Source organism: Typopeltis vanoorti, chromosome 8, assembly GCF_054136105.1.
Source record: "Typopeltis vanoorti isolate ZY-2024b chromosome 8, IOZ_Tvanoo_1.0, whole genome shotgun sequence".
NCBI lineage: Eukaryota > Metazoa > Arthropoda > Arachnida > Uropygi > Thelyphonidae > Typopeltis > Typopeltis vanoorti.
This window is the reverse complement of record NC_143556.1, coordinates 66,448,142-66,462,460: the sequence shown is the minus strand read 5'-3', so window position 1 is coordinate 66,462,460 and position 14,319 is coordinate 66,448,142. Positions and strand designations below refer to the sequence as shown.

The window sequence follows — 14,319 nt, the reverse complement described above, 5'->3', positions numbered from 1 at the left end:
CAAATGACACAATATCAGTTATATCAAATTATTTTTATTTCATTTTATTATTTTCAATACCAGGAATAAATCTACAGAGACTGGAATTAAGCAGAGGCCGGCTTGCACTCGAACAATTTCTATCGTTCGCTGAAAGATCAATGCAATTTGTATAATTATTTCCTACGGTTATTCTTTCAAATCCCCTTAATGTGTTCAACTTAATAGACTGTTATGGATTGTTTTTCGCTGGTATGTCTGTGTTTCTGGTTAAAAACCAACATTTTGGAGAAAGGGGGAGGGACCAATTCGCCATTCAGCTGAAAAGATCACTACAAAGGTTAATCCCGTCTAGCCAGGATTCAAACTCAGATCACTGTACTTCAGTTTGAATACCTCCTGAGCTTCGTGGTAATAATCGAAATTGCTGTTAATTGAATGAATAAACTTTTGTTTAATAAATAGTTCGTTGTAAATGTACAATTAAAGCATTTTAACTTTTCTCTCTTTCCAATTATCAAATACTATTGAGTTAGTCATGGGGCCATAAGCATGAATGAAAAGTAGTGTTTGAATATACATAAGTTTTTTTGTTTTTTTTAATGTTAAAATAATACTTAGCTTGGTTTATGCAAATACTTAAACTAATTATAGTTCTTGGTGATAGATATTATCTTACTGATTTTTCTTCTTTGTTTAGGAACTTGAAGAAACAGATAACTTGTTGTACACTTTAGGAGTTATACATTATCCTCTTCTCGTATGTGAGCTGGTTCTTTCTTGCATCTCTGATACGCATCCCGATGACAAAAAGAAGTCCGAAAACAATCGAGTAAGTGACTGGGGTTATATATGTGCATTATAATAGAAAATCAATTTACTTGAGAGGATGCGATATATTTCAATGCATTTTGAATTGTAGAGGCCATGGCATATCAAGATCTGTATGATCAATTAGAAACAAAGGAAGGACAGAGAAAAATTTACCAACTAGCAAAATGTAGAAATAAAGCAGCAAAGGACATCTCACATGTGAGGCAGATCAAAGACCCTAAAGGAAGAGTATTATGGAGAGATGTGGACATAAGAAGCAGAATGACACAAGACAGGGATTTTTGAATGAGGAAAATGCGAGGACTCGTAGAGAAGATGGGAAGCCTTCTGAGGGGATGGTGCAGAACATCAGTAGAGTGGAAATGAAGGAGGCTATGAAGAATGGAAAATCGGTGGACGCAGACGGGAATTCCAGTGGAGGCATGGAAGGCACTGGGGGAAGAGGGAATTGACCTGGTGTGGGACCTGTTGATGAAAGTTTGCCAACAGGAAAATATACCGGTGAAGTTGTGACACATTCCCCCCCCCCCTCAAGCGCACTTTTGCCAGTAGACTAAATACAAGAACATTGGTAACACTCGCATTCAAAGACAGAGGAATTACAAATAGTTCGTAATATAACATAAATGTTAACATTTTTTACAATTTCAATAAATATTATTACTAGAAGACAGTTTTAATTTAATATTTTCCTTATTTAATAATTGACAGCAGGTGCACTTGCGTCCTGGGGCATAGGGCTGAGAACCGCTAGTGTAGACGGTTTTTCCAGATTAACAGCATTGTGAACAACGGTCACAGGTCTGGATTCAGAAACCGTGAAAAATAATGTGCTTTCTGCTGATGACAATATGCAGTTATTTATAATAATTCTGTATAATAACTATCAATAAAATACAGGGTGCACCAAAATGATGTGAGCGATTTCTGCCTATTTTTACAAAGAAATTATTATTGATAGGAAAATACAACAGTAATAGAAAAAGAAACTGAGTTTCAGATTGCGCATGCGCGAGAATGCGTTTCGATAGCCACCCAACACTACAGCATTCGAGCATCCAACTATCCTGGCAGATGGATAGGACGAATGGGTCCTACAGTCTGGCCTTCACTGTCACTTACGCTCCCAGATTTGTTTCCTCTGGGGATATGTAAAAGACAAAGTTTATGTATCTCCCCCTTTGCCACGAAACTTGGTTGATCTGAAGGATCGCAGAGGCAGAGCTTTAGAAACGATTGATCGTCAGATGTTGATTTTTATGTAGCAAGAGGTCGCGTATCGTTTTGACGTGTGATGCGCACATTGAACTTTTATAAATCAGGTACAAAAACTGTTTCAGTTACTATTTCAACTAATGCAAGTTTCGTATTGTTGAGTTCAATAAATGTTTCTAATCGCTAACGTGATTTTGACTCTCCCTGTACAGCAGGGTAGGTTAATGTAAGTAATAACTATCGACAAAATACAGGGTGCGTCAAAATGATGTGAACGATTTCTGCCTATTTTTACGAAAAAAAAGGCACTTTTTCACTTTGAAGATTGCTTCAGTTAACCTTTCGTCCTTAAATAAAGAAGAGTGGTAGTTGAATACGTCCGAAGGTAGGCTCTCTCTCCCTTCGCATGCGCGCGCGCACACACACGCAGCTTGGAGGGCTGTTTGTGTGGAATATTATATGATATCAAATAACAAACCTACTCGTGAATGATGAAACATAGATGTAAGTACCCTTTCGTCACCGATAATAAGCGCATTATCCTAAGGAACACTATTTGGAGTCGTGGAGCAATTTATTATTAAGAGCGCCAGTTCAGATTCTGTCAGGCACCGATTTATCACGCTTATTTTCGGAAATAGGGTTGCCGACAATAAGCGAATTTTTATAATTGAGAAGCAGCGTGATTATATAAGGTATCCTAATGAGATTACATATAAAGATCTGGTACAGCAAGATATCATTTGCATAGTACAAATCATTTAGAATTTTTCAGTTGCGAGTAAAATTGAGTAGAACTGTTATCAGCTGTAGACGAATGCAGTGATAAACTATTACGACACAAATTTAAAAAAAAATAATAATGGGAGAAAGTAGGGATTCTTTTTATGAGATTAACTGCATTATTAGCGTGATTAACAGCGTAGAGAGGGGTTAAACTTCTTTAGGTAGTAAGTGCTCCGATATTCGAATCAATTTCCCTTTTCCAGGATTTACTGGAGACGAATTCAAGATCGTTTAAGGATATGCGGTGCTTTTTTTTTTTTCTGGAAAAAAAGGTGCCGGTACTCACCATTACGATGTTATTACAGCAACTTCCACACTTTTAACATATCCTCCGATGCACCCTCGTCGTCTCTAGATCGCTTATTGCTTTTGGTATCAACTGCAGGATGACGACCTTGGAGCAGCCATGAGTTCACATATTTGCTAGAGTTGAACTGAGTGAGAGGAGGTCCTACTATCCTGATGACCATCAGTGCAGAAGTTGTGCGTACAAGATGACCTAGATGAAGTTACTATGAGATTCATCTGAGAGAAACCCCTTTCACATTCACTGGAAGATATTGCAATTGTGCCCAAAGTGGGCTTTAGAGAAAGTGGTATGTCCGGAACTTTATTTTCTTGAAGATATTTACGGAAACCACGAACTGCTTCTCTTTCATTTAAGCGAAATTTGCGTGCTAACTTTTTTATTTTGGCTTGACCAAATGTCAGAGGTTTCCCAGGATTTTCTGACCAATACTTGTAATATAAAATCTTAGCACATTCAGGCAATATGCTAAGAATGAACACCATCTCCTTCAAGCAGACAGAAAGCACACGCTTTCCAACAGCTTCTTTCAGACTTTTATAGAAAGCAGATGAACTTATTATAGGACAGTGTCTTTCATTTTTGTGGAGCTCAATCCCTTTGAACTTAATGTTCTTCTGACGTTGAATAAAAATACTGTAGTAAGGACCAGAATTTTCAATTATTTCTTCAACAAGTTGAACTGTATTCTTTATCTTCCTGTCTGCTTTGTACAAGTCGATATTTCTCTTTTGTAAATCTAGACTTACTTCACTAAGTTATTGGAGAGCATTACACATAAGGCCCAAATCAAGAACAAACTCGCATGACGTTATTTTTCTTAAAAGGCCCTCATAAAGAAAGCGATCTGTTTTGCTTCTTCTGCTGTCTTTTTTTTGCCTCCAGAAAGTGATGGACGAGGGCTTCCAAGTCTTGCCACACTGCAGAAACAGTGCGACAGCTAGATGCAACCCAGCAAGTGCTTACAATTCTGCCCATTTTAAGAAGTTGACGTTCTAGAGTCGCTGCACATTCCTGTAGTTCCCTAGCATTCTTAGGTGAAGCTTGATAAGTCACATAAAGTTTGTGCATGAAACTCTTAAAGCGATTCACTCCTGCCACATTGTTCACTGTGTCACTAACAGACAATTCAAAGCGATGGCTAGCACACTACCAGAAAATAACACTAGGAAACTTCTCTTGCATTCGCCTCCTTACACCATTACACACACCAAATAACACGTCTGCACCATCACAAGTTACAAACAATAAATACTGCTTTAAGTAATTTTCAGATAATCCTAACACTCAAGATGACTAATTAAAGAGTTTAGAATCCCTCTAGCAGTTACATCTGATAATTCGATCAAATCTAGGAAAAGACTCACAGGAGCCGAAAGTTCAGGAAGAACTACACGAACAATAATAATCAAGGTGGTTTTGTTACTCATGGTTGTCGATTCATCAATAAGTAACGATATTTTGTTCTTGGAGTCCATTATATTGTCTATTAATGTTTTTCTCATTTCATTTGCGATGTGGCTCACAATGTTAATGCAAGCATTTGCAGAATGACGAATATATCCCATGTCTAGGCCATTAAATTCCTGTAAATTTATTTCTTCTTCAAAGTTGTTAAATGATTGATTTCTCCTCGCAACTTTGTAAGTGGTTCGAAGCACTTTTCCTGTCGTCTTTATTATGAGACAAAATATTTAGGAAAACTTTCTCTAATGTTTCGTTTTTATCTTCAGATTTTATTTTTTGGCACGCTTTGTGCGCTGCATCTCCTTATGATCGTAAAACATTTTTCTTAATGATATTAACTGTTGTTTGCGAGATTTTCCAAAATGCCTGATTTTACCATTTGCTCATTCCGCTGAAATTTTCGTTTTCATGTGTTTATCAACGGCAAGACTTCCGACATCACGACACACCTTAATAGCCTAACATTTTACTTTGGACATACAGCCACGCTTTTCTCTCGCAGAAGTCATTTTTCTGCAAAAGTATCCAACATTCGGGCCAATCATTATCAGAATCTGATTCCTTTTGACCACGTGGATCTTCGGTCTTGATTTCGTGATCCTCTTCACCAAGTGCATTTTCGGTGCTAGTTTTCTGTTTTACAGAATCACAAGTAGATTCAACAATTTCTGCTTTTGCAGCCTTCCTTTTTTTACCTTATTGGCATAAAATAACTACTTATTTTACTCATTTTGAACAATGATTGCACTGATTTAACTTGGATTAATTCAAAACTCACGTGAGCACCTGCCTATTGCAGAGTGAATATAGAACTGATATTGGAAGCAATCGGAAGGGAACATAACATTACCAACCTATGAAACAGGAAAGCAGGGTACCAAGTTATGAGTAATCAAACCTGAAAATTCAATTCGTGAACACAGTACTATCTACCGGAATATTTATAATACATTTTCCTGTCAATAAATGGCAAATTTTTAAAAACTTAAGAGAAAAGGTGCCGGTACTGCGTACCGCCAGGAAAAAAATAGCACTGGGGAGATGTATAATACATTCTGCATTGATTCTATTCAAATTATTTGGGAAATAAATATCGCCACAATTTTAAATATCGCCGATCTTAACTAAGGGTGTGTGTGGGGGGGGGGGGGAATTGACGCATTCTTAGAACTATGTGAGGGGAAAAAAAACTGGTTATTAGCTAACAATATCGTATGAATGCGAGTCAGAAAACAATACTCGCTATTAAATAACAAATTCAGTTATTTTGGATTGTGTCTATGTGGCCAGTGTATTTGTCTGTTAGCTGCATGTATTCTTCTGGCCACTTTGATGAAAATCCAGTTTTCGGGAGGTGAAATCCTTCGACCTTCTCATGAGACCCTATTAATAGCTTAGGAGAATAAGTTTAGAATAGAAAAAGATATATTAATGGTAATTATTCTGCTTTTCATACATTGTTATGCAAACGCAGTTGGAAGGACGTCGGGGCATGGCGCTCTTAAGATAGGACAGGTTCAAATGTTGTCAAGAGCGAGAAATCTTTTACAAGTTTATTTTCAGTTGAAAGTGAATTAGCAGCTTTTATCTCTGGAATTCAGAGTTTCCCCTAAACACAGACATCTCAGCAGATGTTAGTTGGTAAAATAGGCCGATATGTTCCTAGTCCACTCTCATTTCCCCCACCCGCCCACTTTCCCATCCGTACGAGTCGTCCTTGTCCGTGAAGTTCTATTACAGGACTCCACGTTGGTGGCATGTAATGATCTTTAATTTAATAATGTTTATTACTCATATCGTCTAAATTTCGGAGCTATAGTTTAAAAAATAACTTTTTTTTTTTTTAATCCGAAGCCAAAATCTCCTGAAGGAAAAGCATCATTTCTCTCGAAGCTGCTATTCTGGTGGATAAACGGGTGAGTATTTTTTTCCCCTTTATTAATTTAATTTTTAGTGCATGATAGGTTTAAATATAAATAAACCATTTTTAATGTGAAATTATTTTTGAAGAATGAGGTAGACAAGTTAGTTGATAGTTACGTAATATTGTGTAATTTATCGATTGGAAGGGTATTGCACTATTTAACGGATTAGGTCCTGGAGGACTCGCTCTTTTTTTGGGGGGGGTGGGGTTCAAATCTTGTTACACTACTCTGAGATACTTTTTCAGTTATAGTTTTTTTTTTCCCCTAGAAAGTAGGGTAGAAATCAAAATGCAATCAGTTGTGCTGTGTCGAAAGTATGATGCAACTATTCATGAATATGAAATCAAAAGGTACAATAATAAGAAATAAAAAAAAAAATCCGGATGAAACTAAACGATACTTCTTCCAAGGAAGATTATTAGATAACTTGGAAATAATAAGAAAATAAAATAGACAACATTTTAAAGATTGCACATAAAGCAGCGAAAGATATATTCAAAGTTAAAAACATAGTACCAAATTAAAGATGGCAGGATTGTACGGGAGGATTATGGAAAATTCTGATAAACGCCTAGAAAAAAAATGATATTATTAAAGTAACCGATATAACCAGAACTTGTGGTTATATCAGTTGCTTTAATATAATTTTGTTCTAGGTGTTTATCAGAACTTTCGAGATCTCCCTCGTATAAGAAAGCTGAAAAAACTTATGAAATGCAGTTTTTCTTTTTTGCTAACCACAAGGGGAGAAAAATACATCAGTATATGAATGCAAAACTATAGCAAGTAAAGTAAACGAAAAAAAAGTTAAGTACTCAAAAATTACAATTAAAAGTATCCCAAGAAAAAGAAGAATGTGGGAGAATGATAAAAACTCGAAAGGAAACTAAAATACAAGAGTAGTTTGGCATTATAATAATGCCATGTGGGACAGCCTCCACGGCTTCTATGTCTCATTCCCATGGATGGGCTATTGCTTCCGGCCTTCCAACCCAAACATATGCACCGAACGTATCACTAAAGTAATCCTCTCTGGCATGTAAACATACATTATCCACACTACTCTGAACTGCCGTTCCCTAACTAAACTCTGGTTCTCCAAAAGATGTGCCAAGGCTGTACAAATAAAAATATCGAGCATAACTGACTCAAATCAAGAATTCCATCTTCCTTTAGAGCTTATACTAAAGTCCGAAATAGATGCAAAAAATGCTTCCAAAACAGAATTCGAAAGAGCAAAAAAGCAAGAAATTAGAAGCCTGTCCAAACAGAAGCCGAGCCTTTTGGTCTCTCGCCAAAACAATTGGTTGTAACTTCTGCCCAACACTATTCCCACCCCTATCATGTTTTGACAACATCCCAATTTCCAGACAATATAAAATTTCTTTTCTTGGAATTATCCTGACATGAAGCCTCTCCTGGCATAAACACATCAGTCATTGCATCCTCGGCTTCTAAAAAACTAGGATTTCTCTTTCGCTCAAGACGTTACTTCACCTCTGAACAGCGTGAACCTTATACAAATCGCAAATCCGCCCAGCTGTTGAATATTACTCTCATATATGCGGTGGAGTCCCTAAAATCTCCCTCGAAATGCTTGACTCAATACAGAGGAGAGCAATTAGACTTGTTAGTGACCCATCCCTTACCAATTGATGCTATTTCAGATGAACATTTTTCATGGAAATATTTGTAGAATACAGATATTTACATGGAAATAATTCCCACACCCAGTACTAAGCCCGTACGTACAGCTGCCAACCCACAGAATAAGTTTCTTTTCCTCCTCCATCCCTGCTACTGAGTTATTGTGGAACAATCTTCTCTCTGATGTATTTCCCAAGGAATACAATATACAGTCTTTTAAATCAAATGTAAACAAGTTCCTCTTTTCCCAATCTACTACTCATATACGGTATTAATGTACTATAGGTTCATCAACCAACCAACCTCTCGTGTATGGGCTGAACATAAAAACTAAAGTATAAAATTTAAGTAGATTGGATAAATGGAAAGATTATTTTCGTGATTATAGACGAAGAATAAATCAAATGTAGCCAAAGTAATATTTATGACGAGAATAATATAACTTGAAATAACAGAAAAAGATACTGAAAAATATAAAAAAAAACCAAATGCGCTATTAATATATAAAAGTAAATGATTAACAAAAGCATTATGATATTCTAAAGAAAATAAAAAGTTACGAAATGACTAGTAAAATGACACAATTTCAATTATTGGTATTCAATATCAATCACGTTAATAATAGTCCCACACGTTTGACTTACAAAAGCTAAAATTGTTTAATAATGTGCAAGGTTTTTAAGTGATTGACACCACGAACTTCTGATACGTTACGCAAACATACGCTTTCAAATGTCATGAAGTAATGTCAAGAGCTGTCTTGGTTGCTGTTTAAGGTGCCATGAGATTGTATCATTTCAAGCCTAACTGCCCACATTTTTTGCAGAATATCATGGATTGGTCATTCCTTGATGTGTAATCTAGAAAACAATTTCTTTTTTTTTTTACTGACGTTGAAGGAATCTTCTGAAGTGGTATGATTTTCACCTTAAACAAAAAGCAGGGCCTCATACTTCATGATATTTGAGTCTTTAATCTGTTATACACTACTAACTACCAACAATAACTCACCAGACGTCCATAATGCCAACAACCATCCGAAAACCATATACAACATTCACGTATCAAACGTAAAACGTTGGAATGATGTGCGTGACTATTACACTATCAGTAATGTTAGTTAGAACCTTCGTAGCTCAGTCGGTATAGACGAAGCCCTTTGGTCGGAAAGAACTGGATTCGATTCCTGTCCATGACGTGAGGAACCTTCATCTGGTTTCTTTCGACTAAAGGTGAGTTAGCAGGTCTCATACGAAGGTAGAGGGTTTTTCGTCCCTCAAAACAAGCAAACTGACCCCGTGAACACACGCGGATTTACAGCCATGAATACTTACAACAATAGATAGGGTCCTCACCATATCATCATTACGTCCATAGTCAACCATGAGTCACATCGTGGTAATCAACCTCCTGCACGGAAACGACACATGATGATGGCGAATGTTAGTTGTTAAAAACAGTTGCTCTTAGTAGAAATTCTCACTTTTTTTAGTAGAGATCGAAACTTAGATATGTTGTAAACATACACTAACGGGGGAGGGGGTTTGAGGGTGAAAAAACCCTCAAACCCCCTCCCCCGTATGAGACCGGCTAACTCGCATTTTAGTCGAAAGAAACAGATGCAACTGTAGTTTTTTCAATTTCAGAACCAATTAACAGTTCTACAATAAATACAGAAAAAGGACTGAAGATAACATAAGGGAAGTTGACTCATTAAGTACCACCTTATTCATCCTAGTGATGGATGAAATAATAAAAGAAGCGGAAGTGGATACAAATTTAAAACGAACAACGTATGATAAAATACAGGAAGAACAAGGAATCGATAAAAGCTAGATTCTGGATCTCTTAGCAGCCTGGAAAAATAAGAAACAAACAAACAAACCAAAACCTATAATGGAAAACGTTAAACCAGTATTAACGTACGCAGCAGAAGCTCATGCAGAAACTGCAAAAATCAGACAAAGAAATGAAACATATTACTAAATATCTTAAGTATCAAGGTATAACAATAGTAAACGAATTAGAAACACACATCAAATTGCAAAACACGGATAACAATTGGGTCCGAATGGAATGACGGATGGCCAAAAAAAAAAAAAAGTACTTTATGACGTAGGGAAGGTTATTGTGAAAGACAGGCGAATATAGCAGAATAGTCTCGAAAACAACGCTGCAGGCAACTAAGGTTAATAATGAGAAGTAATAATTTAGATTGTTTTGGATTTACAGCCGAAGCAACTTAGACTATGGGGCTAGTGTATTATGTCTGTTAATTGCGTATGTTCTTATGACTGGTTTGTCTACTTTGTAGTTTTCAAGAGGAAAAACTCTTTCACCTTCAGTTAACCAATAAAGATTCTTCCCGTGCTAGATAGGATTTAAACCCAGGTCTTTCCAGCCAAAGGACGTTGTCGATACCGAATAAGAATAATATAGAATGTAATTCTAAACTATTAATAATAGCGATAAAATTTTAATATAGTTTTCATTAAGATTAAAGTAATGGTTGGTTTCTCGTGTCTTCGTTAATATTTTTCCCTCTGAAAAGTCGATTGTTTTAATCCTGCAAACTGTAAAAAAAAGTCACCATAGAACTTGCACTATTTTAGATGGACTTTGAACGCAAGATAGTGGCAGTTACTTGCGACACTTTCACTACCAGAAAGGTTACACGTATAACTCAACTACCTGATGACAAATTAAAAGTCGAGACCTGGTGCTTATAGATTTCTAAAATTGTTAAGACTAAGAGTTTCTCCTGCTTCTCTTTGGGGAATGAAAAGGAACTAAGGATTGATATTAGTTTGCATAATAATAACAATCAAGCGCAATGAAAATAAAATGTTTTTCCATAGATTAATATACCGTGGATGGAAGACCAGTCTAACAGAAAACGACCTGTGGGACCTGAATCAGGATGACAAAAGTGACGCAGTAGCATTCAAGTTCGACAAACATTGGACTCGATCCCTCAACTATAATATGTAAGTACGTTTTAATGAACTTGCGTTGCGCTTTTTTTTAATCAATAGATTTTTTAATGTAGTCAGGGATGAGAATAAAAAGCATTAGCTATTGTACTGTTTAAACATTAACATGTAGTGTAATTTACAGGTGGATTCTATATCCACCTCTAACACACACACGCGCGCGCACACACACATATATACACACACACATACACACACATTTCAAAAGACTAGTTATTATGTAAACTATTTGTCAGAAACAAGAACTGGACCACGAAAACAGTGATGAATTGTCAGAGATTGCAAACAGTTGTGATTAGTGCCATCAACTTTCAATATTTATAATCAGCCAGCCTGGCTGGCCGAGTGGTTAGCGTATCCGCTGTCCAGCTAAAAGGCTGCGGGTTCTAATCCCACCGTGGGCGAGGATGTTTGTGATTGTCTATGGAAATACTAGTGGTGGTGGTCGGCGGTAGATGGCGTTGGTGTAGTTGCGGTCAGTTATGGATGAGTGGTGGAGACAGTTGTAGAGAGGTGCCCTCCCTCGATGGGTCGTTGGACTCCCTGGAGGTTTCGTGTAATAATAATAATAAATGCGGATCCATAGCAAAAAGACTGTCTTGGTCATTGACATTAGTTCTGTTTTTAACCCACAGAGAGAGCTGAAGTTCGCGAAATGTAAGAGTACATTAAGATAGTAGAATAACCAATTTTACATTCTTCTCCTCCAAAATTAATGAGCCCCCCCCCTTCACTCTTTCAGTATTCATTGACCTCTGAGTTTAGTGTTTCCTGCACTATGCTTACACAATACGATAGTTATGCATTGCATATAGATGGAAGTTATTATTATTATTTTTTTTTTCAGGGAATAGCAGTAGACTGGACATTTAAGTGGCTTCAGCCACCTAAATGTATTTCTGGATTATTTAATCCTTAGCTTACCCACAATACTAATGTGCGATAGGTTCATAATTGAAGCCTTTCCTAAGGCTATCATAGTGGATGCCCTACTTGGTGCTCTTGGAACAGTGCCTCCGTAGGGTCGTCGGAAGAATTGCACGGCACTTGTTCTTACGTAGTTAGAAAAACCTGTGTTCGAAATACCGTCTAGGATACAAGAAACACTTATAAGAACATTTTATCCGATGTTATCTGGTCAGTGTACAGGCGATAGGATGTTTTCTTTCGAAAACTACGATTAGTTCCGTGCAAAACAGACGGCAATCGAAGAACGCGGGAATTCTCATATATTACCATTATAATACCATACATTATAAGGAGCTGGCCAGAAGCGTTATAACTTTGTATGAAAGCTTGGCCTGAATATGAAAGAAACTATCTCTGTATCTTAGTACCTGATTAAAAAAAATAGTTAATATTTATAAACGTGCAAGTTATATTCCAAAAGAGTTGTATCGCTTGTTGCAAGTAAAAGAAAGATTAACTATTGATATGGATGATATGTGGATGATAGATGCAGAAGAGATCGTTCAACTCGTCATTGCCCATTTTTCTGAAAGCTATCACTCAGGTGTATGCAACATTGAGCTCACTGTTACCTCTTCACTGTTTGAAGAAACTCAGGGTGTATGAGGAGTTACTAGAGCTGTTGCACAAATTGAATAAGAATTCGTAATAGGGACTGAAGAGAATATCAGCACAGATTCTAAAAGCGTATTCAGCTGTACTGGCTATTTCTTTGACCAGGCTATATAATTTGAGACTCAGAACAGGTATGATTCCACAGGGTTAAAAAGAATATGTGGTAATCCCATGCAATGGTGGTGCAAAGATTTCGTGTATCCAACTAACGTCCTATCAGTATATCAGGAGTCCTATCGGGAGTGGTGAAGATTTTGGAAAAGTTTGTTAGAGCTCGCATGCAAGAGTGGGTTGACAAAGAATCAACGCTTTGCAATGAACAGAGGTTTACTAAGGGAAGGTCATGTTTAAGCAACTTGCTCGCATTCTATAATAATGTTACCATTAAGTTAGGCAACAGGAATGGATACAACGTGATAACTTTAGCTAACGCTTTTGACAAAAATATCAAAACAGATATCAAAAAGTGTTATAGGGGATGTGAGTCCGCAAGATTTAAGGTAATCAGTTCAGTGATATATGACAAGAATCAATCCTTTGCCTATTGTTATTCAATGTATTCATTAATGACATTGTGAAGGATTTGACAGGAGACATATATAGTTTTTTGCTGATGAAAAGATAGGCAGGGTAATCAGGAATAGAGCTGATATGTAGTTAAGTACTTGCAGAATGATTTGAATAAGCTGGAATTGATCATGGGCGTGTGAACATGACTATCAGTTCAACGTTTGGTTAAATATTCAAAGTCATATTGTACTGGTGGGATTATGCTAGAGGGAGCTGGTCAAGTTAGGGATCTTGGAGTTTTAGTAGATAGAAAGTTGAAGTTGTTATTAAGTGAAATTTTGAATGTATTGTAAAAAATTTGAACTTACCTTGGAAAAATAGTACTGAGATTGGGGGGGGGGGAAAGGATGGTAAGACCAATAAGTGTGTGTGTGTGTGTGAAAATTATGAAATGGCAGGAATGAAACATAGATAAATAACGAATTAAAGGAAAGAATCAAAATTATGAATAATTCAGTTTTGATTGATAATTTATTATCAATTTTAAACTCAGTTCCATAATTCCCACTTCCAAGATATATTCAGATGTGTTCAGATTTATACTCTTCATAATAAATTTAATTCCAGTTAGTGATAATTTAATTAGCCAATAAAACATTAATGCTTAGTCTACTATTGGTATTTTTAGGAACATTTTATGTCTAGCTAGTTACACATCTAGCTTTGGGAGCTGCATGAAATATTTCCAAAATTTTTTGTATATTTTATAAATTTCTGAAAATTAAAAATATACTTGCATAAAACTGCTGATGGTTATCACCTATGTATTAAGTTTAAAATATAATTCAAAGTGTAGATAATTTTCTGTTGCTAGTATCAAGTGCTATACCTCCCACGATGAGTCTTTGACTCCATGGAGATTTTTTATAATAATAATAAAAAAAACTTAAATATCTTCTGTGGCCTTAAATTAAATAGTCATGCATTTTTGGAAAAGCAAATTAGAATCTGCCACAAAATTAAAATAGCAGACGATTCTAATTATTGGATTTCGCCTTTTTCATTTATTTCA

The 14,319-nt window shown here is 36.3% G+C and overlaps 1 protein-coding gene across 3 annotated transcripts in view; it reads left to right on the top strand.

Annotated features, from left to right (window-relative positions):
* Positions 1-14,319, top strand: part of LOC150104066 (multidrug resistance-associated protein 1-like) — a 359,631-nt gene that overhangs the window by 63,684 nt on the left and 281,628 nt on the right. For all 3 annotated transcript variants that reach the window (XM_090397253.1, XM_090397254.1, XM_090397255.1), the window contains 3 exons: positions 680-811; positions 6,443-6,504; positions 11,019-11,147. In XM_090397253.1, coding sequence (XP_090253379.1) covers positions 680-811; positions 6,443-6,504; positions 11,019-11,147 — 323 coding nt within the window. The remainder of the gene's footprint in view (positions 1-679; positions 812-6,442; positions 6,505-11,018; positions 11,148-14,319) is intronic.